General features: G+C 36.0%; 1 protein-coding gene and 1 pseudogene across 12 annotated transcripts in view; one reads left to right on the top strand and one right to left on the bottom strand.

Moving 5' to 3' along the window:
• The window catches only part of Smarca1 (SNF2 related chromatin remodeling ATPase 1), a 630,075-nt gene that overhangs the window by 56,333 nt on the left and 545,903 nt on the right, over positions 1-27,839 (top strand). For 3 of the 12 annotated variants that reach the window (XM_074063778.1, XM_074063785.1, XM_074063779.1), the window contains 2 exons: positions 15,207-15,317; positions 15,458-17,139. In XM_074063778.1, coding sequence (XP_073919879.1) covers positions 15,207-15,317; positions 15,458-15,568 — 222 coding nt within the window. In that variant the 3' untranslated portion in view covers positions 15,569-17,139. Of the gene's footprint in view, positions 1-4,617; positions 4,799-6,128; positions 6,705-15,206; positions 15,349-15,457; positions 17,140-27,839 lie in introns of those variants that run through there. The other 9 variants (XM_074063783.1, XM_074063781.1, XM_074063786.1 and 6 more) reach the window with 5 other exon arrangements.
• Positions 23,309-26,650, bottom strand: LOC141419854 (serine/threonine-protein kinase 38-like pseudogene; annotated as a pseudogene).

Genomic DNA, 27,839 nt, shown 5'->3' on the forward strand with positions numbered 1-27,839 from the left:
CACAACTCTTTTGCTTATTATGACAATGAGATTTTTAAGATGTCCACGCTAGTTGTCTTGTAAAATGTCCCACAGTGTACCTCCTCATTTGCTCATTATTAAATTTAGGTTCAAGCTGGGCAGTGGTGGCTCACGCCTATAATCCTGGCTACTCAGGAGGCAGACAGGAGGATTGTGACTTGAAGCCAGCCTGGGCAAATAGTTTGTGAGACCCTGTCTCGAAAATACCCAACACAAAAAAGGGCTGGTGGAGTGGCTCAAGTGGTAGCATGCCTGCTTAGTAAGCATGAATCCATGAGTTCAAACCCCAGTACTTCCTCCCAAAATTAAGCTCAACATTTTTGGCAAGAGTGCTACAGAAGTGATGTTGTGTACCTCCTATTGCATCATATCAAATGTCATGTCAGGTTGTCACACTATGGTGATGTTAAGTTTGGTCACTTGGTTAATATTATCCTCAGAGTTCACCACTTTAAAGGTACATTTTCCACTTTGTAAGTAACCAGTTGATACTTGAGACTGTGTAAATGGTTAGGATTTATTTTCAATGAAAAGGAATTGTTGCCTCAGTTGAGTCTTTATAAGAATATTATGAAACAGAATAATTAAGTGAAAGTTATTTTATCTTCTTCAGTTTCCCCCATTACTTTCTAATATGAATTTTATTCCTGTTACATTCTAATGTTTTTTAGCAGTGGTGTTTGTGATGATATTGAAATACAGATAGCACATTATTTTTGAGACAGAGTCTGACTAGGTAACCCAGGCTGGCCTTGAACTTGCTATGTAGCCAAGGTTAGCTTTGAACTCACAATCCTCCTGCCTCAGCCTTCTGAGTGCTGAGATGACAGGCATCGCCACTACACCCAGCCACATGCAACACATTTTTAATGCTGGCATTGTCAGTTTTGTCAGTCAAGGTTACTAAGACAAAAATAGATTTACATAGCCCCCAAATTAAAAGCAACAAGAGGCTAACAATCCAAACAATGATTTTGTGCCTAGTGATACATATTTTCTAGTTCAAAAATTCATCTGGGTGTGAAATAGTGCTTCATATTTTGACTCATTTTATATTTTCAGTACAAGTTGAATAAAAAGAAAAACCCAAGTTGCTCTGCTAAAGACATTAGTCTTGGCAGATGCTTTGGAAGATCAGTTCTTTGTTAAAACTTTAGCACAAATTTAGAATGCACACAGATTATGTCATTAGTATGTACCTATCAAACTTAAGGATGACATAATGTTGAAAGAGTGAGCAAATATTTTAGTCCAAGCCTGAATCCACAAGGAACTACAGCAATTGAAATTATGTTTTGGTTGAATCTAGCCACATGACATTTATTTGAGATAAATGTAAAGTATTGTACTTATGCAAAAGAAATATGTATACCAAGATAGAGTTAGAAAAATTGAAAAAAGAATAAAAAAGATGAGTTAATCTGTAGCATGAAGGACTAAAATTTGATATAGGGAAGAGTTATTTGACAGAGTTCTTTGGATCATTGAAGTAGATTATTGAATAACAATGTAGAATAGCTTTTCTGTGAACTTTTGAAAATGAGATTCTACTTTCACTGTCTGAAAACTGGCAGTAAGTTAGTTGGCCTTTTAAGGTACCATGTAGCTCAGTGTATCCATGACCATGTTTAGCAGAGAACTTTCAAAAGTCATGCATTTACGATTTCTAGCCATTCGTGTGTTTATTTGTGTAATGACATAATTTAGGGCAGCACCAACAGCTTGTAAAAGACAATACTTATGCACACGTCCTTCTCTGTTACTGAATTCTTAGTTTCATTTTAATGATATCTTACTAGTTTTTTAAAAGATTGAGAGCTTAATGCTGTTTTTAGTTTCTGGATTCATTAAACTAAAGCAGTACAATGAAAGAGATTCAAAGTCCAAAGAAAATCTGATACTATTTGTAATATGAACATGATTGTAGAACTACATAACCTTCTTATTTCATTTTTTAAGAAAAAAAATCCAGTATATTATTAACAGCCACTAGATGTCTCTGAACTCCTTTGTAAAAAAATCTGGTTTTGCCTCCATCTTCTTTTTAAAACACATTTACCTCTGTACTTTCTTTACCAAGACATTTAAGTCTTTAGTGTGTGCTTTCAAATAAGCAGATATTTAAATATATACGTGGTCACAAGATGAAGTCTTTATTTTGTCTATTAAAAACGAAGACACTTCTAGAAGCTTCTAGAAGCTGGAATTTCTCATTTCTGAAGAATCTTTAAAATATATAGTCATTTGATATTTTAAAATGTTAACTGAAAGGTTTTAAAATAACTTTTCTGTTATTAAATTTTTATTTCCCTTCTACTTAATGAGTAACTGTTTACTTATGTTTTGGGACTTAGAGTATAAGTAGTATTTTAAAATATGCATATATTTGTACCATCTTTTGGACTGTATCATGATAGCAATTATTAAGGAATTGTAGGAATGGATTACTAATATTTCTAAATGATATTTGCCCCCTTGTTTTAAAAAATAACTGTCCTTTATTGTAAATCATATTCACAATCCAGGAAGAGAAACCAGTCCTCTCGAAAGAGGCAGCTGTGCTTTCTGAAGTCAAAACAATTTATTTCATTGAAAAATCCAATCTTAGAAAGAGAGGATGTAATTTGGTTCATTTTGTATCACTGTGTTTAAATTAAAATATTGCTAATGATTGAACTCAGCTTACTAAAAAAGCTATGACTCTTCTTTCCCAGAGATTTCAATAAATAGTATGAAATCCTTCTTAGGCAAATGTAGAAACCTTAATAGTTATTCACAGATCTCAAAGTACTGAATCCATGGCTCCTTACTTAACCAACAGTAAGGAAGTGCTTAAAGATGCAAGCCTCCACTTCTAAATATGCCTTACTTTGAAAGCCTTCAGCTAAAGGTTGAAGATTTCTTTGAGGCTCTTCTCCATTTAAAAATGCTGGCTGTACAAAAGAGAAAATGAGTTTCAGTTCTATTTCTCTGTGCTAAAAGGATTGTGTTTTTTTTTCTCTGAGAACTTGTGCGGGTTTTAAGCAATCAGCCTCTATTGAACTACATAAACAAGTAGGAAGGACATGCACAACTCAGATTTTTAAGCTCAGAGCATATGAATTGCCCTACCATTTTCATCCTAAGAAAAATATCTTAGCATGAGGTCTTACTCTTAGGACATTCAAAAACTATCAGAATTAAAAAGGATCTTTACCAAATGACCATAAGAAGAATTGATAATACTTTGTATTTATATAGTACTTTTTATATAGTGCTTTGCCAACCATTTTACCAGTATCAGTTCATTAATTTTTTGCCATTCTTTTAAGGGAATTGATGTCAGGGTACTATCTTGTTCACTTAGTGGCTAATATCACTGGGAGATTTGAGAAAAATATGAGAGGTCCAAAAGATCTAGTGCATTAGTCAATTTGCTGCCCTGGACACATGGAAAAAATCCCCTAAATTCAATCAGTAATGCCTTGAACCTTCTTTGGTCCTTTCTAAGCACTTAAATAGAAAAAGCAGAATTTAATTCTCTGAAATAAATAACATTTTTGATAATACACTTACTGCTTTCTTTACTGGGTTGCCTTGACTCTTTTTGTTTTCAAATTTATTAGCATATTAAAGTTTTACCTGGGGGTACATTGTGACATTTACAAAAGTGCTTACAATATATCTTAGTTAGATTTACCCCTTCCATCATTCTCCTTTATCCCTCCTACCTCCCTTCTTAGAGCAGTTTTAATTTATTTAAACTCTTTTAAACTCTGGGGAGCTTTTTTTTTTTCTCTTCAGCCAGCTCAAAAAGTTCTGTGTGCATTGCCTATGGCCATGTACATTGCAGTTGAAGCACAGTATTAGTGATTAGTCATTACAATTACCCTGTCTTTTGTAGTAGTTTAAATGAATTTGGTGATAACATCTCAGGGAGAGAATCACACACTGGTTGAATATAATGTAATAAAAATTTCATGTTATTAGTTTGTTTTCAAATCACAACTTTATTATTAATGAAAGTATTCCTTATTTCAAAGTAAGAAAATGACATTCCTCATTAGAATTGTAGGAGAAAAGGTACTTTTTAGAAAACATTGCTATAGCTTTTTATTAACTTGGTTCCCATTTTATAGGTTTATCACAGTGGCTAGTAAAGGTTAATTCAGTTATTGGTTTAGCACAGGATATTTTATAAATTCACTGTCTAGTCATAAAAGCATTTTCTTTGTAGATACTTTAGAAGAAGAAAAGTGAAACTTGAAAATTTCCTACTTGTTCTATAGTCATAATAACATTTTGTTGCTTATGAAGCCTAGTCTAGGAAATTTCATAAAGGAAGACTACTTATGATTTTTTATTTTATACATTAGTGCTTAATTGTGTGTTAACAGCTAATATTGATATTTTAAAGCATTACATTCTTAATGGAATGTGAGAAGTATGAATAATGCATTGATAAAATTGATAATCTATAAAATGTACTGATGGGTTCTTTGATTTAGTATAGAGTTAAAATATTAAAAGCCAAATATATTTATGCTCATAGTGATCTGTTAACCCTGGTGCACTTGAAAGACTAAAATGTCCCTTTTTTGCCTTAATTTTGAAAAGGTCCTATAACAGAGGGATGTACAGAGAAGGTAGTGTTTTAACTTTGCCTTGCAGCAAAGGAATCAGAGGAATAGCTTCACAGAAGAGGTCCTTCTTGGAACCAAGTCTTGAAAAACTAGAAGGAGTTGACCCTGAGAGTACATTCCAGGTTGTGGAAGCTGAGCATATTCAGAAACTACAAGTAGGTTGGTATGGTGTGATGTGAATAGAGAAGTACTGGATCGATGAGGCTGGAAAGATAGCCAGCAGCCAAATGATGAAGGGCTCCATCTGCTATATCAAAGACTTCAATTTGGGTCAATATTCTGTAGGAAGTGGGGAGTCACTGAAAGATCATAACAGGGCAGTGACATGATCAAATTTACATTTTTAAGATACTGCCTGTTGGATGTAGGTAAGTGTCTCCTTCACTTAACAACTACACTAACAGTTTTCAAATTTATAGTTCTATCTTTTCTCCATCCAGCTTTTTTCCTTCCCTTGGCTAATATGCCACCATCTGCCCCAGAGTCATTTTTTTCTTACTCTTTTAACAGTGAAGTGCAGTTGGGTGTATTTAAAGAGACTAGTATAACACCTTATCCAGAGTAGGCATTTAGTAAATAAATGAGCATAGCAGTTTTTTTTTTACTTCAGTTTGCATCTATCCCATAGACTCCTATGATTGGACCAAATTTGGATAGGATGTGAGGAAATGTATCAATATATTAGAGTTTAATTTCAGCTCTTTTCTTTCTTTCAATCTACCTTTTTGTAATGACAGACTTTGTTATTCCTATAGCTTTTATTTATTCATATGTTTGAATATACAGTTGTAAATTTCATGCGTGCTATTATGCAGCTGTAGGTATTTCATTTAGGACCCTGAACTGTTCTAACAATCAGAAATACAGTTAATACGCTAACGGTAATCCATTCTAGGTATTTATACTGAAGTATTTATTACATTGTGAAAATGTGACATAATATTTTATAAAATAACCATGCTTAAGTAGCAACAGTTGCATAAAAGCATCATAACATTTGATGCTTGTTTGAGAAAAGTAGGATATATTTATTTGAACATTAACTTCCATTTAACTGCCAGTGTTCATGGGCAGTGAGATTCTAGTATAGACTGCCATTGTTTTCTGTTAGTGTGATAGAGGTTCAAAGGTGACTCAGAATCTGGGAAATATATTACAGAATTTATAGATAAAGGTATCAGTTTAAAACATTTATTTTCTGGAGGTAAATTATAGATAATATATAAAAGAACAAAAGAGAAAGAATGCCCATATTGTTTTACTAAGAATTATAGAAGAAAATCATGACCTTATAGAATATTGCCAACAAATTCAGAGGTATAGATGTGGGATGCAGTGTGTTTTTTTTGCCCTTGCTCATTCGGCTACATTTGACTTTCAACCATAAAAGGCGCAGACCTTCTGTCATTCAGACTTAGGTAGGCTTAATGTCTAGGATTTTAGTACATAGGAAATGTAATGTGAAACCTCTTTAATCTCTTTCAGTAAGTCACTTCAAGTCCACTGCTGTGCTTTTTGAATTGATGCTTTGAAGCTGAGTATAGGGGCACAGGATATTTGAACTTGGTGCCTGGGGTGATTGAGATTCACCACACACTAATGGGCAGCACTGCTCACCTGCAAACATTACATCATTTATTAAAGGTAGAGATACATATCCTCGTATTCAGAAGATTGAAATGTGAATCACTTTGCATTGAGTAGAGTCATAAACCATTAAAAAGACATGATAAACCAAGGCAGTGTAATTTTGTTTAAAGTAAATATAAAGTCTGTAGTTTACAGCAGGGCTTGGCAAACTGGCCCACCACCTGTTTTGTATAGCTTGCAGGCTAAGAGTGAATTTTATTTTTTTAAATTGTTGAAAGAAATAGAAACAAAAATACTATTTTGTGACATGAAAATTATGCACAATGGTAATGTGAGTGTCTGTCAGTAAGGTTTTATTGGTACTCACACATTGTCTGTAGCTGTTTATGTGGTGCAGCAGCATAACGTTAGGAGGAGTTGTGACAGAGACTACGTCATTTGCAAAGTTGAAAATATGTGCCATCTGTCCCTTTGCAGAACAAATGTACTGCTTAAAAGGATGTTTATAAAAAGTAGAAGGAAAGAAATAATATAACCAAGGGTAGTATATTAGTCAGACTTTCTGTCACTGTGATAAATACCTGAGAAAAACAACTTAAGTGGAGGGGGACATTTATTTTGACTTTTGGTATCAGAGATTCCAGTCCATCATGGTGGGGAATTCGTGGCAGAGCAGCATAGCTCACATCATAGTGACCAGGAAGCAGAGAGAGAATGCCTCTGCTAGTGGGCTTTCTTCCCCCCACCTTTTATTCCATGTGGACCCCCGTGTGCTACCCACATTCAGGGCAGGTCTTCCTCTGTTAGTTAATCCTTACTGGAAACACCCTTACAAACAGACCCACTAGCAGAGGCATTCTCTCTCTGCTTCCTGGTCACTATGATGTGAGCTCCGCTGCTCTGCCACGAATTCCCCACCAGGATGGACTGGAATCTCTGATACCAAAAGTCAAAATAAATGTCCCCCTCCACTTAAGTTGTTTTTCTCAGGTATTTATCACAGTGACAGAAAGTCTGACTAATATACTACCCTTGGTTATATTATTTCTTTCCTTCTACTTTTCCCATTCCAAAAAGAAAGCTAGAAGAATAGCAAGGAACACTGGAATAAAGCAAGACTAAAACGCAGCAGAGTAAACATTAAATCCTTTAGCTTCATGTTTTGTATCTGGAGCACACAGTGGCGTGATGTCAGCTCCAAAGGGCCTGGGCATCTTAACCCCTATGGCCTTCCTGAGTGCAGCCTACATGGTCTCTTTCCTGGGCCCATGACGTTCCTTGGCAGATGTTCCATGTTTTTGGCATCTCCAACTTCTTTGGGTCTCTACTGCAGCCTAGGCTTCACCCTCACAGCTCGGTGCATCACCCTCTTAGAGGCCACCTACAGGTACTTTGATTGTTGCACATTGCCTGGCCTCTCAAGCTTTCCTTTGAAAACTGGATGGAAGCCTACATTATCCTATAACTTGTATTTTGCATGCCTGCAAAGCCAGCATTGCATGTACCATAGCAAGGTTGACCATGAGCTCAAGCAGCATTCAGGCCTCTTTGGACAACTGTAGTGGCTTCTGAATGTCCGGATGGCTAAGCATAGGGAAATACTTTCCTAGGTGGGCTTGTGTGAGCAACATGCCCTAGAGCTTTCTTCTCACAGTGAGTCTTTCAAATGAGTTAAAACCTTTACACCCTTGAGCCTACTATAAGTGGGATCCGGCCTATTCCTCAGACACTTGCGAGGTATCTTTCCTACTGGTTCAGTGCAAAGTACTTAGTTTCTTTTTAATGGCACTAATTTCTTTAATGATCACACCCTTTTTGTCAGTCAACAACTTTCAACATGCTCCTTTTCCGCACTTTTTTTTCTTGCTTTGTTTTTGGCTTCTTCCACATCTCACTGTAAATTTGATTAAAAGAAGCCAGTAATATTCATGCTATATGCTGAATGCTGTGCTGTCTTGAAATTTCCTGCATCACAATAATCAGTCCATTATTTAAAAACTTACCTTCACTCAAAGTCTTAGGGAATGGACAAAATGTAGCTAGGTTCTTTGCCATATTCTAACACAAACGACCTTTAATCCAATTCCCAGTAAAGTCTGAAATGAGCACAGTCTTTACTGTCCACATTTCTATCAGCATTCTGGTCTTCTGAGCTTTCACAGGACTCACCCATTAAGCTCTGCTTACATCACTTTATGGCTTCTTAAGCTTGCTTCTCCAAACTTTCCAAATTCCTGCCATAAACCAGTTCTAAAGGTTTCCAAAGTACTTGGCTTCAAGCCACACCCTCAGATGCTTGCAGCAGTGACTCCATTTCTCTGCTACCAGTTTTTTATGTTTATCAGATTTTTTACTGCTATGAAAAATACCTAACAGACACAAATTAAAAGAAGGAAAAATAGATTTTGGCTCATAGTTTCAGAGGTTCCACTCCATCATGGTAGGGAAGGACATGGTGGATCAGAGCATCTCATATCATGGCAGCCAGAAAGCAAAGAGAGAGGATGCCTGCATTAGCAGGCCTTTTCCTTTTCCCCCTTTTACTCCATGTGGACCCGCACCTTGTGGAATGGTGCTACCTACATTCAGGGTGGGGCTGAGTTAGTCCTCTCTGGAAAATGCCCTCACAAACACACCTAGATGTGTGTTTTACTAATCTCCCAGGTGCTTCTCAATCCAATCAAGCCAATCCAAGATTAACTATCACAGGTAGATATGAAGTATCATATAGACCATTAAGAGACATATTAAATGCACAATAGGTAAAGAGATAGGACATTTAATTTAGCAAAGTGGTGTTTGTGGTCCTGGGATTGATTATGGTGTAGGCATGGGGAGCTGTCTTGAAAAGATTGTCAGAAAAGGAAATTGGCTTGTTTTTTGTGACTACCAAAGTTAAATCTAGAACTGATTGTTGGAAACCATAAGGTAGCAAATAGTAGCTTTGTCTCAGGGAACATTTTTAACTTGACCAGAGGTAGAATAGCCAGCCTTAGAATGTAGTGACCAGAAGAATTTGGATAGGAAAGTTGCATGACTCATTAGCAAGGACCTACTAGAAAGAATTCAAACATCAACTTGAATGATTTTTTTATTAAGTCTTTTCTAATCTTAAGAGTGTATAATTTTATGAACTCTCTCCAGTGAGAATCTTTATTAAGATATTTCTGAGTAGTAAAAACACATGTAGTTCATCACTCATCCCACCCCCAAATTGTCTCTGAGATCCTTTTGTCAACTAAATTATATAAAATTCCTTAGTTCTTAGTTCTAGGGTCTTTGTAGTTTTATCCTTAGATATAGCCATCATTTTTACCTTCTACAGCATTTGCTAAGCTGGCTTTTACTAAATACTGTTTGAGAATATGTAAATATGTGATGTACAGAAAAGGATTCTGTGTTGAAACAGAATTCTGCTGTTAAGACTTTCAGTCTACATCAGAATGCTAAAATCTCTGAAAAGTCCTGCTGTACATGTTTGTTTATCCTTCTTAAAAATCCAGCATTTCCTACATGTTTGAACACAGGACACTTAAAAAAACTTCCAACAGCTCTTAATGCTGTAGGACAATTTTTCATGTGTCATTTTCCTATTATTTTCTACTGTGTTTGCATCTACTCTTCCTTTTGTACGTTATTTATCTTCTTCCAACTTAACTCTTAAATCAAGAGTGGGGAAATAGTGAGAGAAAGAAATATTTAAACTAAAGAATTGTAGAAACTGGTTAAGGTTCCATGGGCCATTCCCTATAATTCCAGGACAGATGGGATGATAAGAATCTAAGGAGAATATGTAAATGGAGAAATTATAGAAAACAAAAGTGTTTTTGATAGGATATTTCTCTTAGACATTTCATAGTCACTTAGTTACTCAAAGGCTGGGAATGTAGCTCAGTGGAAAAGCATTCGCCTAGCATGCACAAGGCCCTGGGTTCAATGCCCTGTACCACAAAAACAAAACAAAACAATAGTCACTTAGTTACTCAAAAAGTGAGTCCCTGTTTTGTTGGTAATTTGGCTTTTCTTATTTTAATTTCTCATTTTTTGCCAGTATTCTGTTTTTGATTCCATCTGTTTATTAGGCACTCATGAAGTATGTGGATAAAAATGGGGTCAGATAGTATCTCTAGGGAACTTCACATGACCTATGCAGGAAGTTAATATTCATACTTGTCCATTCCTTGATTCCTTACTCTAGAGAGTTAGATTACTTTTTTGTGTCTGGAGTAGTTAGTGACAGGTTAAAAGTAACGAAGGTATTTTATTATACAGTCTATTTTTAATCATTTTGAGATACTCTCCTTGACTGCATATGAGACTGTCTCAAAGTATCAGTATTTTTCCCTGAATCATTTGTATGAACAGTGAATATGTATCTAAAGATATCTGCAGTCACAGGCAGCTATTAATTATTGAGAATAATAATTGCCAGAGGCTATAGCTTAATGATTCAAGAATCAGCTACATACGAGAATCTATCTAGTCTCCCTAGAAAGCAATGATCAAATCTCATCAGGGTCAAATTTGCCCTTTCTATAATAGAGAAATTGAATAACATGCTGTTTAATTTGTATGTATATTATTGAATGAAGCTATGAAGAGTATTTGGTCTGCATATTAACATATCACTACTGTTTGGAATGTAAGGAAAATTCTGGTGATATTGTTCCCAAATTAAGGGAACTTTGGGCAATTAAAGTTGTGCATGAAACTTGAACATTCTACTGTTAATGTAAGATTGTTTTTAGCTGGTAAACAATAATTTGTTAATTTTTAATATTTTTTCTAATTAGATTCTCTTTGGCTTTCTGCCTCTTTTGGAGACTTGAATTAGAGAGTAGAAAGTGATTGGATAGTTGATAATTCTGAATTTTACATTTCCTCTGTTGTATGACATTTTCTGAACTTTATTTGAGAAGATAAAGCTATATTTTGAAAAAATATTTGCCATTTCCTGAAAAAAAAAAAAAAGCTTTACAGATTGCTCAACTCCTCAATGTTTATTATAGAAAATTTGGAAAATGTAGGCTAACATAAAGAAGAAAATAAAAATTACCAGTCCAGCTACTTGGTGGCTGAGGATCTCTTGGGCCCTGTAGTTTGAAGGCAGCCCGGGCAACATAGCCAGACCCCACCTCTTAAGGAAAAAAAAGAATCAGTGGTTAGCACTAATAGTGCTAACTATTAGTCACGTTATTAATAGTCTTCCAGCTATTTCTCATGTATATGTATTCGTTTTTTAAATTACCAAAAATTTAATTAGTTCCTACTCTTTCCCTGTTAACATTCTTTTGAAACCTTTATATACATCTCTATTTCCTTACATTCTAAGAATGGAACAGAGGAGTGAAAGTTTAAAAATATGTCTTTGATATTTCCAATTTGTTTTATACCAAGGTAGTGTATTAGTCTGCTCTTGTTACCATAACAGAGTGCCACAAACTGGGTGGTTTAAGCGACAAAATGTTGTTTTCTCACAATTACAGAGAATGAAAGTCCAAGATCAAGGTGCCAGCAGGATTGATTTCTGGTGCAGATGATAAATCTTAGTTAAGAGGAGAGAGGGGGAGGGAGCAGGAAGAGAAAGAGAAAGGGAGGGAGGGAGAGAGAGAGAGAGAGAGAGAGAGAGAGAGAGAGAATAGAGAATAGAGTCACATTGAAGACTAGGGTTTCAGTAGATGAATTTTGGGGAGACTGTTCAATCCATATCAGGAGGTAGTAACATTGACATTCATAATCAGTGAATGAGAGTTCCCACGTCACCATCTATGACAACACTACAGCACCACACCTGTGTATGCACATAGGCGTGCACATATCATTGCTAATTTGATGGAAAATGGCATTGTTTTACTTTCCATTCCTTTGAACTTAGTTTCAGTGAAATTTCTTATGTGTGTGTCATGGTGCCAAGGTCTTGTGCATAGTAGGCACCATTGAACTATATTTGTCTCCAGCCCTTGAAACTTTTCTTGTTTCTTTTTTGGTCAGTAACTAGGGGTTGAACTCAGGGCCTTGAGCTTACTTGCTCTACCATTTGAACCACTCTACCTACCATCCCTTTTCTTTCCTTCGTTCCTTCCTTCCTTCTTTCCTTCCTTTCCCTTCCTTCCCTCCTGCCTTCCTCTCTTTTCTTCCTTCCTTTCTTTCTTCCTTCCTTTCTTTCTTTTTCTTTCTTTCTGTCTCTCTCTCTCTCTCTCTCTCTCTCTCTCTCTTTCTCCTTCCCTTTCCCTTCCCTCTCCCTTCCTACTTTCCTCCCCGTTCCCTTCCCCTCCCCTTCCCTTCCCCTCCTCTTCCCTTTCCTTTCCTGTAGTGGGGTTTCAATTCAGGGCCTCTTACTTGCTAGACCAGTCCTCTACCACTTGAGCCACACCTCCAGGCCTTTTTGTTTAGTTTATTTTCCAGAGAGGATCTACTGCTTTTGTCTGTGGCTGGCCTGGGCCTGTGACTCTCCTACCTCCACTTCCCACATAGCTGGGATTATAGGTATGTACCACAATAACTGGCCCAATAACTTTTTCTTAATGTAGGAGCATTTTTGTGAATTTTCTATTCCTATACATTTTTTTGGCACTTTGACAATATTTTACTATTCTTACTTACCTAATGCAAAATGAGGAGTTTTTTTTTTCATTTTAAAGAAGTACTACATGTGATGGTTTCCTTAAAATAGCTTTCTACCAAAGATACAGTTTATCAAATACCACTGTTACCTTTTTTCAACATTATCTTGCTGATTTTTCTTCCTCTCATTGCTCCACCAGTGCTCAAATGTAAGGAAATCATATTAGCTTTTTAAAAGTATCTGATAATGAAGAGACGATATAGTTGCTAGAAGTATCAAAATCAAGAGTGAGAACTAGAATACTGGAAAAAAAGCCCATTTCAATAAGCATACCACATCTCCTGACTTTAATGTATAGCTTTAATATGATGCTTTTGGAAATATGTGCAAGGTTCCCAAAGAGGACAAGATGCTTTAAGAATAATAGCTTTATTGGGTGTGCTGTGTAACACTAACTTGCCATGTTTCCTAAAGAGAAAGTGACATATAGACATGTTAACACTCAAAAGCACACAGCTTTTCAGAAAAAAGATGAAATGTACACTCTGGATAGGACAAGCCATGCTAAAAGTCTACCATATTAAAGTGGTACTTGTTGAGAAGAGAAACATTTGTGCTTGAAATTGGAAACTTTAATAACAAATTCTAAACATTTTCATTGTATATGTCAATACTAAAATACAATTTTGAAATTTTTGCTCAAAATTGTAATCAATTTGTTTCCTTGAAGAGAAAAGCCTTCAAGGTTAATGAGTTTTTGTCTACAACACCAAATGTATTATTTTGTTACAGGTGATTAAAGGTAACAGAACGGCGACATACTAGAATTGAGCCTATTATGAAATAAAGTACATGTATCCAGCTTTTAATTATTAAAATTTGAATAGTGCATTTAGTAATTTACAAAAGAGTACTTGGTCTTTATATTTTAGACATTATTAGTCAGTGCTATCTGTATCCTTTTCTAGAAGATCTCAACATCCTAAATGGAAAAGTTAGGGAGATTTTTTGGCAGTGCAGGAGTTTGAACTCAGGGCTTTGTACTTGCAAGGCCTTTGCTCTACCACCTGAGTCATGCTAAGTCCTTTGATCATTTTTCTATTGTTGAGATTGTTTTTACTTTCTAGTAAAACTACATTTTCATTTGAGTGTTTAGCTAGCTATTTTGTCAGGCATTTTTGTTTACACAGAAAAGATATTTTAAGATGTTATTTACCCTTTGATATTAAGCCATTACTTACCTTTAAAATACAGTGAAGTATATAGGGTCAACAGTATATGAGTTTTCATATTAATGAATCATATGTTGAATGCCCACCATGCATTCGTTAACAGTGTTTATTGTTTGGATGCATTGATTTGCTGGCAGTGAAATATAGGTAGTGGCAAGGTTAATGCAAAAATCTTTTCAGATATTGTTTATTCTAAATTAACAAATACAGCAGTGTTTCCTGAAATGTGCTTCCCAGAAGTTGGATCCCACCTGTCTGCTGAGAAAGAGAGCTTGATTGATTAAGTACCTTTGGAAACTATGCATCTTATATCTCCTTCATAGTGAGTGTTCACAGTGCACCTCAGGAGTTGAAAGGCTCTGCGAAGCCCTGAAGTGAAGAAATATGCCTTAACTTATATAAATTTAGTATTTCCAAAACTTACTATCACCATAGAACATGCCCTCGTTTTTTATGCTTAAGCCATTTATATTGACTTCTTATTTTGAATTATTTGTAAATTCACAGGAAGTTATAAAGAAATGTACAGGGAGGTGCCATTCACTGTTCACCTGGTTTTCCATGGTGGTAACATTTTATTTAGCTCTAGTACAAATATCATAATCCGGAAACTGACATTAGTATAATCCACAAAGCTTGTTGAGATTTTATCAGTTATACCGACATTCATTTGTGTGTGTCTGTGTGTGTGTGTGTGTGTATTTCAGTGCAATTTTATCATGTGTTCCATTGTGTTCTCTATAGTCATACCCACTCCCTTCTCTCCCTAGCCTCTGGCACCCATTGATTTTTTTTCTCCATTTCTATCATTCTGTCATTTTAAGAATGCTATATGAATGGAATAATACTGTATGTAACATTTGAGACAGTTTTTATCACTCAGGATAATCCCTTGAGGTTTATCCACGTGGTTGTATCAATAGTACTTTGCTTTTTATTGCTGAGTAGTGTTCCAAGGGATGGATTTACCATAGTCTGTTTAATCACCCAGTTGAAGGACATGTACCCCACCCCTATTTTTGGTGGAACTTATTAATTCCTTATATGAATATTGTTCTGAAGGACACAGGTTATGGAAATTCCCTATCATAGAAATGATATGGTTAAAGAATCATCACCTTTTAAAAAGATTACGATTGAATTATGGAAATTAACTCATTGTATTATCTCATTTAGGAATTCCAGAGACGCTGTAACACTCTGATTTCATTGATTGAGAAAGAAAATATGGAAATAGAGGAAAGGGAGAGAGCAGAAAAGAAGAAACGGGCAACTAAAACTCCAATGGTAAAATTTTCAGCATTTTCCTAACTTTTAGGTAGATCCCATTTTTTTTTACATAATTTAAATGCTTATATGATGTTTAATGCCACAGTGATACTTATTATAAAAGCTGATTTTATGAAATGCTAATTTGTCTTTGATAGAAAAAGAATTACATCACAACCACATGTTTACTATTTGTTGTGGAACATATGGTTAAGAACTCCTTAGCAACAGGACTCAGTATTTTAAAAATTCCTCATGAATCTAAATAGAGCTACAGTGCAAGTACAATCCTTTGAATTGACACTGAACTATATGTGGGGGCAGAAGAGGGTTAAAAGTGGAATGGAATGGTGCCGAGATTGAAACCAGGAGTTCCGATTCGGTTACATATGTTATCTGATCTTTGTGGAACCATGACTGCAAATGGGAACTTTGAACAGACAACAATACTTTACATGGTAATAAGTTAACTGTTGGATAAGATATCTTGATTTTAATTTAGTCAGGTTGCTTTGTATAGCTATAATTTAAAGTATTCTTTACCAGATCATCTTATTTGAGTGTGGTTAAGTATATTGCCATATTTCATCAAATCTAAGGTGCCTTGCATTGTAAGACACAGCATTATTTTATGTACCACTAAGACAAAATGCTGTCAAGTATGATTTGTTATCAGTTGTAAGATGCATCCTGATTGCAGGGATGCTAAAATGTGAAAGGAATATGCATCATAGAAGATATGAAATATGGCATGTTAAAATCTATCGGAAGTTTTTTTAAGAATAACACTCATAAATAAAATTTCCCTCGGAAACTTTATTGAGTAGTTCTTTAAGATAAGAGTACATTTATAAACCATGTGTAAGTAGATACTTGATGACTATTTTTGATGGATATTTTATGTCTTTTCATAAAATGAAACATTCTTTAAAGGTTATTTTACATTGGATTATATAGTTTGTTGGGCTATATAGAACATTAACTGTGAGTGTAACATTGAAGTGAATATTCATGTTAAAAATTTTTTAATGCATTTACATCCTAGATTTAACATTGTTGGGCCATTTAAAAATGTGCATATTGGAGCAGAACATTAAATCTGTTTCCATTTTAGTCACAGAAAAGAAAAGCAGAGTCAGCTACTGAGAGCTCTGGAAAGAAGGATGTCAAGAAGGTGAAATCCTAAAGCCTAGAAATAAAGTTTTAAATGGGAAACTGCTATTTTCTTGTTCCCATCTTCAAATGCTAATTACCAGTTCCAGTGTATTCATGGTACTCTTAAGAAAAATCCCTTTGGTTTTGATTTCTTGCATATTTTATATATTTTACGATGCTTTCTACCTGAAATGTGTAGCATTATATTTTATGCATTCTAGTATTTTTGTGTACTGTATTTTGTGCATTTCATGTCTTCATCAAAATCCTCTCAGTCCTTGTTTTTCTGAAGCTTGTGCTGAGGTTTTAGCTTTTCTATGTTTTATATGCCGCTGCTTTGAAAGAGAACCTAGATTCTATAGCTGTATTATTGTTGTTTCATACTTTAAATTTATATGGCTGTGGAAAAATGAATTAAAATGATTTGAGGAGAAAGACTTTTTCACTCTTTGTTGCTTTCTTTTCTATTGAATCTGGGCTTGTATGTGTTACTGCATACTGTGATTAGCATAATAATTGTTTCTTTGAGGTCATTAAATATTTTTTCCTAAAGGAATAAAGGGTGAGAAAAGAAAAATATTAAAAATAATATTTGATACTGTGCTTGCTGTCAGTATGCATTACATTTAAATTATTCTCTAAATATTCAAGTGGGAAAATATAATAAAGAAATGTCTATAAGAAATTTAATTATTTCCTGTTTTTTGTGCAGTGGAAAGCAATTGTGTTTACTAAATTGTATTGCTCACTACTATGTACTTGGTTGAAAGCTAAAGCTTTGCTTGCTGATCTGTGTGTGATCTTCTGTCTCATAGAACCAGTTCAGAAGTGTGGGTGTAATACATAGATTTATTAACACCTAAATTAATAGTATAATAAGTGTTGTACATTGCAGAAGAGAAGTGCATTCATTATGAATACAGTTACACTCAGATAGCAATCTCAAAGTGTCAGAGGTTTTGTACACCAAGAGTTAATTTCTTGCTCATACTACATATCTCATGTAGGTCAGAAGAATGGGATGGGTGAGTATCTGCTCCACACAGTCACTCAAGGTTCCAGGCTGACTGAGACTCTGCTGTTTTGTAGGACATGCAGTCTTTTCATTTGCCACCATTGTAGAAACATGAGAGGCTATACCTACTTTATTGCCTCAGCTCAGTAGTGACATATATTACATCCACTTAGATTACATTGCTCCAAACTAGCCACATGGACCTGGGTACCTGCAATAGGTTTGGTAAATGTAGGGGAACAAAGAGAATATCTTACATTACTGCCTTTACTAGCTTGTGCTTTGACTCCAAATTCCATTCCAGAGCTCTTAACGCCTATATAAAATTTTGGAATTTTCCACTCCAGTGAGATGAAAAGCTATAATTAGTCACCTAAGCTGGAGGAAATGATACCTAACAGTTTTACTGATACTCTCAAGTTCTACACACTTAGAAAACAGCCCACTGAGCGCCTGGACTCTGACCAATCCATTTGGCCTTTCTTTTCTTAGGGAGGGTGAACATGGAGAGTGGGAACAGGTTGAAAATTTAATAATTTTTACTTCTTCTTTCTCTGTTAACCCAAAGTGGTTAATAGCTGAGCTGTATGTGACTGTCTATGTTAAGGGAGAAAATTTGCAGGTAAGTTCTTCCAGCCTTTTCATGGGATTATTTTGTGATCCATATCATGGCTCTCTTATGGGCCTTTCTTGGACCAAAGAAATGTGAAAGCCAGCTCCCTGAGGCCATCAACAAATGCTTGAGATGTCATCCTTGGAAACTTGTGAAGTGGTTTTATGAAGGATTTAAAAACCACACTATGTATTTGGTGAAAAATTTACTTTTACCTTGTTTCTCATCTTAAAGGATGTACAACTACATTGTTGAACTTAGCTTATAGTGAAGATCCAACAGTGAGCACTAGATGATAACATAGTCCAGATGGTATGATGTTTGGGGATACAAAATACCCTGAGTCTGAATATGAAATCCCTATTGTCAAATTTTTATAAAGAAATTAAACTCCCATAGAAAAATTAAGAATCTCAACAAAGAAATCCCATTTCAAACAAGAGACCTAGACTTATGGAGTATTATCACTGGACTTGGCTGCCATATTGAGAAAAAGCAGGATAGACAGTTTACCACATCAGCAGCTTGGAGGCCATGGGAAGCAGAAGAGAGTGCGTATATAAACATATAATCTTCTAGAAGCACAGTGACTTTGCCCACCAGTAAAAACAGTTCATTTGGTTGTACTGGAATCTGACCCAATTTATTTCCTTGTTAGCAAAGTGTGTTAGGAAAGACAGCAGAGGAAACTAGGCACTCTGAGGGGTTTCCTTCATTCAAAATCAGGGGTGAATAGGTTTCCTAATAACCCTAATGCTTCTACACAGTCCCTCATAAAGTATCTGTCTGTGATCCATTGGGTATTCAGGCCCTAATTTCCTTACAGTGAAATGAAGGTGCTAAGTCAGCAATCTCTTACTGTCACTATATAGTCATTGTATCAGTCTTTGTTGCACAGTCCCTGGCTCCCTGGACTACAAGTATGCTATATAGAAACTTGAATACTTTATAATTCTCTTATAAAAAACTATGTCCCCAAATTTGGTACTTTGTCAGTGACCCTTCAGTTAAGACAAGTTATTGAATTAGAATCTTTGCAGCTATCTTACTTGCTTCATGTTTGGTGTGAAAAGCTACTATTTGACTGGTGAAATTATCTACCATCACTACAATAAAATGCTGTTTGTTCACAGTTACTGGCACAGATCCCCATGATCTTTTAACCCTCCTCTATGATACTGTAGTCAATGCAGTAGCTAAGTTTCCCAGGCATTATTAAGGCCCATGCTTAATGCTGATACCCACATTGCTTTCTCTCCAGGTGTTTTTTCTGCTTCTGAATCCTCAAGTCCATGAAATTTCAAACTTCTATGACTTTTCCATTCCATGTCTCCTTCATTTATTCTGCCTAAGCTACCCTCCCCAATAGACAAGGGGTAAGATTTTCCTGTGGTTCAAATATATGTAATTAATGCTATCTGTCATGTCTCCTATCTCTCAGCCTCATTTCTGTACATGCCAGATGATTTTTAACTACAAGTATTTTCAAAGAAAATATCCTCAAAGGGGCTAGTTCAGAGCTTGAAAGGCTTCTCTACTCTGCATAATAGGCTGTAAGATCTAGGGATTGCACACCTCTGGGAACAGTTCTCAACCAAAAACTGATGGTATCAATTACTACTCCCCAGTGTTTCCTGAGGTCAGTTCTTAAATAAACTACTTGCATTTGAATCTTTGTCTCAGGGTCTGCTTCTGAGGGAACCCAAGTTAAGACGCTTACCTTCCATGCAGTTGGATATGCATAGCTTTTCTTAGCCCTTATTAAATTTATAAAAGTATAGAATATTTAAGAAAAGTTATGATTGGATAGCATATCATACCTATTCTTACAAGATCTACCTCTCTGTGAAGAGTTAGTGGGTGGTGTGATTCTATCAGGATATTCTGCACTGCTAAAAGTACTATGTTCTAAATTCTCTTCATTAACAAATTTTCTCATACCATCAATAGCTACAGTATTGGAAATTGTTAGATAGAAGTCACAAAGTTTCCATGTGTTATTAAGGCCAAAGGTAGTGCTCAGATTATTGTTTTAGTGTTCTCCATGCTATCCCTTATATATATCTCCCTATACCAGTGGCTCATTTAGATAGCTGGACCAAGTGTTGGTCTTTCTTGCTGTGCTGCGGTATAGAACCATTACACATTCTGGTGATAATGAGGTATTTAGATCTCTTTTTTCCTGATACATTGGTTTCCTACGTAGGAAACTTTCATGTAGGCAACTATAGTCAGATCCAAGCCATATTTTGTCAATGATTTTTTCAACTCTGTCCTTCTATATTGTCCCAAGACCAGCCTTTTGAATTTCTGATCTTCTTCCTGTGATATAGATGTTAGAATTCATTAACATGTACTACTACTAAATTATGTGGGCTGTTTTTGTGAGGGTCTCTATATAATCTATGGATGGTTGATGGTGAGTACTATTCAGATCCAACTGTTTACCTTTCATCATGAATGCTGTTTTGAATTAAAATATTTCTTTCTGTGGTGGAGACCAAAGCCTACTTGCTATATCCAAGACACAAAATATTTTTGCATAAGGCCCCACCTTTGCTAGAATAGCAAATCCCACCATCATCAGTGGGATTAGTGCCTTATTTAGTCTTCCCTTAAAATCAAATAATCATCATTGCCAGAATATAAACATTTACCCCTTTTGTAATAAAATCACCATTGTATTTAAACTACTGTTTCCCAATGTGTATTTAGCTGTATTGTTTATGGTTGTGTAGATGGCCTCCGTTGATTACAGTTAGGTCTGAGGTCTGAGTGGGTATATCCCTTTTTTCCTTTCATGTATGTATACCCTGGTTTCTAGGCGCTCAAGCATTTTCTCCTTCATCTCTTTTTTCCTAGTTTGCTTCTCAGCACTTCTAAAACTAAAACTATCTCCTGGATTGGAATTTTTTTGTGGTGCTGAGGGTTGACCCTAGGGCCTTGACATGCTAGGCAAGCACTCCAGCACTTGAGCCATACCCACAGCCCTGGAGTTTTTAGTTCTTTTAATATATAATGCAATCACTGCTTGCTGATCAAGGGCTTCTAAGTATGTCCAGGCCAATCTAATTCTCAAGACCAAGGCATTCAGGTAATACCAACTATTTAATGTCTTTGACTTTTTGTCTTATTTTTCCTCCCCACTTTAGTCCAGGAATAAGCTATTTTTTTCCAATGTGGTAAAGGCCTTAGTCCATTTTTTTAATCAGTGAATTCTACTTCCCTATAATCATTGCACCCACACTCTGACGCTTTTGAAATTCACAACCATAATTTGATGGTTGACCAAGATTCCTGGTCAAGAAAGCAATTACAAGAAGTATATAGTTATCTCCTGATTAGTCCTTGCAAATCACTAAGGATTGTCTTAGTACTCTGTCTTCTCTTCACAGATTTGTATATTAGGGCATATACAATCCAAATCCAAGTCAACATGAGAAAGGATTCAGAAAACTTTACAAAAGGTCCATGATACCCCAGGATTTTATTTATAATTTTTTTCCTTATCTCAGTTTAAAACAAGATTAGGAGGAACAGAGTCTGGGCCTGCCATCTAGTTGGCTATATGAGTATTTGGATCTAATGGTCCAACAGGCCAAAAAATGTCACTAGAATCTGCTTATTTTAGAGACCTAGGTCATGTAAAACTTTGTTGCTCCTGCAGATTAATGTCATGAACAAGGCTATCCTTGCACCTCAAGTGTGTATTTCCATCAACAAAATACCTGCCAGTTACACATGGGAGATTATATCTTCAGCCTTCAGCACCAGTACTTCAAGTTTGAGGACTTAACTTCAGTCTCTTCTGTGGAACCTTACTTTCCAGTGTCAGTTCCAGGACATTTAGTTTCTCTGTCTTCAGAGACCACGCTAGTGTTAGGGAGGGAGGGAGGTGATACCCAGATACTATTAAAGGATAAATCAGCCGTGGGCCTTGGTAATATTTAAACCTTGCTTTAGCTCTCCCACCTTTGTGTATTGCATGTAGGATGAATTGCCTAAAGAATGGCAAAGGAAGCAAAGTAACATTTTATTAAGTAGGACATTGGCCCCAAACTCCAGTTAAGCACTATTGAGCTCATCTTGACCACAAGGAAGCTTAAGGTAGAGAGAACCTGGAACTCAGAACCAAGACAGGATGGATGGGTTAGCATTTCCCTTAAATCAAAATCTAATCTCAAAATTTGCCATTCCAATGAGAAAAAAGTCATAGCTATCTGCCTTATAAAGAGGCTTTCTGCCCATATGAGGTTGCGTATGGGTTCTACCCATATGAGGTGGTAGGCTCCACCCACTAGAAATTGTTGTTGAGCAGTGTCCAGGAATCTTACCCATCAACCCACCGTTTATTCACTATTTGAGTAGGAGGTCGAGGATCGGACCAGAGAGGAACTTTGGACTCCTTCCTATGCTTAGACTATTCAGTTGCTGTAGTCTTGTCAGTTCCTATAGCCCATATGTGGTTACATGTCCATGTGTGGCTGGAACATTGACTAATAAAGACGCTATCACAAAAACTACCATTATAGAATGCAAACTTGATAACTTCTGATGAGAATCATATTGCCTAAGTGAGATTTCTTTTTTTTTTACTTTAATACAAATGTTTTTAATAAAAAGCCAAAATCTACATTAAATCAAGAAACCAAAAAAATCTGAATTATACAAGCTTCTATATACTTAGAAAAACCAGAAACATAGTTTGTAACAAAACTCTTAGTTTTAAAATAGTCTAAAGAAAATGTCATTATGCCCAGTGATTAAATAGGATTTTCTCATTTAAATTAAACGATTCACCTGAAATATGGGAAATGTGTAAAAGTCAATCTTAAGGGCACTTTGCAAATTATCTGGTTAATTTGCATCGTGAATCAAATTCTTAGTTTTCAAAGGGAAGACAGTCTTTAATTGCTTTAGATAGGCACTTATGAAATGCTTTAATGATTAGAAATCCTTAAAGATTGTGAATCACTCTATTAACTCTAGGAAAGAATGAGACTCCAAACAAAACAAACTTCCCAAAATATCCCTTTCACTGCCAAGAAATCATATTTCTAAGTTCTTTCCGATAATGACAATGAACTAAAATGTTCTATTCCCATGCAATGTAAAAGTAAGTTTGGGGAATTCATCTCCTTTATACTCATGTCTTAACTATTCATTATCACACTGGCAAAATGCTTTTTTTAAAGGGTAAAATTTAAAGAAAAAAGGAAATAATCATGGTTACAGCAAAACAGTCACTTTGAATGTTCTGAATTTTAACATTTCAAAGATTGAATGTCTTTAGTAGTCAGGGACTTCTGCTCATTTACCTTTAAAAAACTGGATGAGTTGGAGTGAGAAAATATTATAAACCCCAACAGAAGTTTAAAAAATTGTTTTTGTTAATTAAAGGCAGCTATAACTAGAAAAATCAGGCAAGTTGAGTCTTCATAATTCTCTCTACTCAATATTCAGCCATATGGTCCAGAGCAGAAATACAGAGATGGACAAAAAATAAGTACTCACCAAATACTTAAAAATACAGAAACAAACAAATGAGGGGGACAACCAGAATGGCCTTACTAAAAACATTATGGAGTTACCAAGCAGCATACTTATAAAAGTTTTTGTAGATTTGCACAATGCTCTTCTGCAATTCTTCCCCCTTAAGGAAGAGATTCCTACAAATAAATTGTTGCTTAAGGTTTTGACCACAGATGATTTTGTAAATCTATCAATTAACAGTTAAGATAAACATTAAGTATTCTCTGATAAAGTGTTATTCCTCAACTAGAACATATGAAATCAAAACCTTAGGAAGTCATTTTAAAATTAAAAGGTTGAGCAAGAAAAGATTAGTTAATTCTTAAGGAATTATCCACATAATTTGATGCTGACATTATCTCCCCAGTCCTCTAATCACAATCCCCTGGTCTACATTTAATTCTATTGGTGTTAACCACAGTGATGTAGCTAAACATCACAGTGCTGTCCTTGAATAAGTTCACTGCCATCAGATCTGTTATGTCTGAATACAGCATTCCCATAGGAAAGTAAAATTCTACTCCACTGTGAACATCCATGCTGTTCAAGATCTTTGGTACATTTGGAACACAAGAACAATGACACAATAATACAAGTACTATCAAAGGAAAATTTTTCATCAAAAGAAATAAAAGCAATGATATGTAGCAACTTTTAGAAAACCAAAATAGTTCATAGTTCTCTACAAGTCTTCCTACATGATCAGAAGTCTGACATTTAAAAAAATAGTTTAATAAAAATACACTAGGTTCTATAAGCAGCCTTCATGGTCATTTCTGAAATTCAACTCACTATAATCAAATTGAAATAATGCCATGTCCTCTTGTTAAAAAAAAAGTCCTCTTGTTACAAGAAAAGCAGCTTTACACTTTATATAATACAGTACATTTTCCTGTAAGTATAAAGACTATGAATATAAATAAAAGCCATCAGTATGTCTGAACACTAATTGTCTTATTGGAGCGCTTGAGTGAAGGTGGTAAAGTTCCTCTTCCTTATTAGTAACTTGTTAGTCCCTACTGTGGAGTTTGTGTAGCAACTTGATGGTAAATTCTATTTTTAAAGAACCAGTGTTATTTCTTTTAAAATTTCTTTAAATCATTATAGAAATTATCTTCATATATATTCTATAGATGTCCAAACCAATAGGGAAAATGTTCTAACAGCAACTATGGAAGATGGCTGTACTGATTATCTAGACCCATAAGATTTGCAGCAAAACAGCAATACTGCAGTATTACCTGCAGGTTAGCCTATGTTGCTTTAAATGATATGTATTTCTCCTGAACTGATTAGAGGTGTTACAGTTCAAAGCCACAGTATACACAGGAAGGATGGACCTTAATATGCATGTAGGCAGTACAGTTAGAAAGGGATGTAAGTCCCTTTTATTCCAGTACCTTTGTATAATAAAGTTAACAAAAATAATAGAATATTTTTTAAAAATGCCAGCTGGCACTGCCAACCAATTCCTGTCATAGTCTCAGAAATCCTAATCCCGTAGAATTTCCTCTAATATCAGTAAGCACCACCATCTTCAGGAGTATTTCAGTGTTGTGTTATCTATGCCAAGCAAGCCTGGTGATGCAGCTACCTGAGTTCTCTTGGTTGTAGGTGAATCTGATCTTCATTCATAATTTCCCAGATTTCATGTAGGTGGGGATAGAGCCACGTTGAGTCAACCCTTCAAATCTTTTATAGGTGTAATTGAGAAAAACCCAGTGTTTGGATTTGTAGTCTGGTTCTGTGGTATTTGGCACTGGTTGTAAGATATCAGATTCAGGGAAATCGTCAAAATTTGAAGTATCATCAATGCTTTTAATTTCTATAGGGATTGCTGCTGGCCGTTCCCTTATGTGCCCCCAGTCTATACCTTCAAAAAAGGGATGATCTTTTATTTCTTCTACACCATTGTTCCCAATTCTGTTTTCAGAATCAACACAAAATCTGAGAATTAAATCCTTGGCTTTCTCAGAGATAGGTACTTCTGGAGGAAACACTAGAGTTTCTTTCCAGTTCATCACTTTTCTGTATGTTTCTTGAGGCGTTTCAGAACAGAAAGGTGGATAGCCTATTAGCATTTCATACATAATCACTCCCAAAGACCACCAGTCACACAGTTTGTTGTATCCAGTCTGCATGAATACTTCTGGAGCAATGTAATCTGGTGTCCCAACTGTGGAGTATGCCAATTGTCTCCTGTTCTTCTTCCATGTTTCTGCTTTCCTCTTTGAATTCATGTTCTGAAATGAGAAGTCACTTGGTGGGTTGTGTGTGAGATTTCTGTAGAATTCAGTCCTGTGAGCTTTCTTTAACCCTGTGCATAAACCAAAATCAGATAATTTTACATGTCCCTTGGCATCCAATAAAAGGTTGTCTGGCTTAATATCTCGATGGATGAAACCCAACTGGTGGATTGCATCTATTGCTAGAACAGTCTCTGAAATGTAGAACTGTGTTTCCTCTTCTGTCAAGGTATCCTTCTTCATCAACGATATCATCATATCACCTCCAGGGAGAAATTCCATGATTAGATAAAGGTTCCTTTTATCCTGAAAACTGTAAAACATCTTCACTACCCAGGCACCATCTGCTTCTACCAAAATATCTCTTTCTGCTCGGATATGTGCCACCTGCTCCTTTTCAAGCATATCAGCCTTTCTCAATATCTTCATTGCATAGATATGGCCTGTATCTTTCTTCTGGACCAGCCGCACTTCTCCAAAAGCTCCTCTTCCTATAACTTTTAGAGACTCAAAGTCATCCAAGCCCAGTCTGGTCCTCTTGAGCCGTAAGAACTCTGTTTCTTTTCGAGCATGTTGTGATCGACGTAACTTTTTCTCTTCATCTGCTAATCCTTCTTCTTCCATGGCCACTTCTAATTTCTTCTGCCTGGTTTCTCTCTCTTCATGTTGTAATATCAGATTGCTATAAAAATTCTCCAATGTGAGCTTGGCTACAGTCACTCTTTCCCGGGTATGGTTGCTCATAGGAAAGGTTGTTGTAGTCCCTGCTGTCATTGCCATAGTAATAGAAACTTTGGGCTAGGGATGTAGCTGAATGGTGGAATGCTGGCCTAACAGGCAGGAGGCACTGGGTTCAATACTCAGCACTGCCTCGGCCGGCTCAGCCTCCGCCAGGACCGCCACCGGCCCGCGCCCCAAGATTTCTTATTACTTTCTTTTTGTGATCGTTGGTGAGACTTTCAGTGAACTTGAGTCCACAACTTGGGTGAGAGCAATGCTTTTTATACAGCAGTGTCCCAGTATTTCGAGTCTTCTGAGAAATGGGCACGTCTGCCAGTCACCGTACTGGGAGAAAAAGCGATGCTTTCATAAGCTTTTATAAATGCACATCTGCTGAAATTTGAATATGGATGGGCTTTTTTAAAAAAAAGATTGGCTTTTTTTTTTCACACATAAACAGTGTGTGAATAATTTGTATTCCATGATTTTCTTCTTATGGAGACTGCACAATGCTAGATAGGTACCTTGGCATGGCAAACTACACTGCCTAAGCTTTGTGGAACTGGAATGAGTGACTGTGTCTCAGGAAGCAGGGATTCAGACTTAACGACACTGAAGGAAAACATTCCACGTTGTATTCAGAATTATTAACTCCAGGCTTTGACAGCAACTGTGTTTTCTTTGGCTTTATTTTTGCTGCATAGCAAACCACCTTAAAACTTAGTGGCTTAAGGCAACCATTTAAGTTTGCAATTCTGTGGATTGGGGTTTGTGTTGACTCTGTATCACATGGATTCAGCTGCTTTCAAGGTGTCAAATCCCTACTTATGTATCCAAGGAAATCCTTATGTGTTGAAGTAGGGGTATTAAATTAAATTCCTAATAATGTTGAATTATTGTAACCCAGATGGCCTGTACTCTGACTGGAGGAAAGAGCAAAACACAGAACAAAAATGTCCTTGGTGTCTAACTGGCAGGGTCAAAAAAATAGGCAAAGAGATAAAATATCTTGTGTTGTCTGGGAATACCCTGAGGTTCAGCATATTTACTGAGGTCTCAGATGGTGTTGCTACCCTTACACTGTCACCAGGCCAGAACTCAGTTAAGTCCTTTAGAAGCAGTAGAATTTCTGCTGTGCTATCTAAGCTGTTTGCTTCATAATAAGCTGTCATGCCTCCCCATGGTCTGCCACCAAAGTTGTCAAGGTTTGTGATCCCTCGATTAGCACTGTTGCTATTGCTGCTACTGGATTGTACATT

Source organism: Castor canadensis, chromosome X, assembly GCF_047511655.1.
Source record: "Castor canadensis chromosome X, mCasCan1.hap1v2, whole genome shotgun sequence".
Classification (NCBI taxonomy): Eukaryota; Metazoa; Chordata; class Mammalia; order Rodentia; family Castoridae; genus Castor; species Castor canadensis.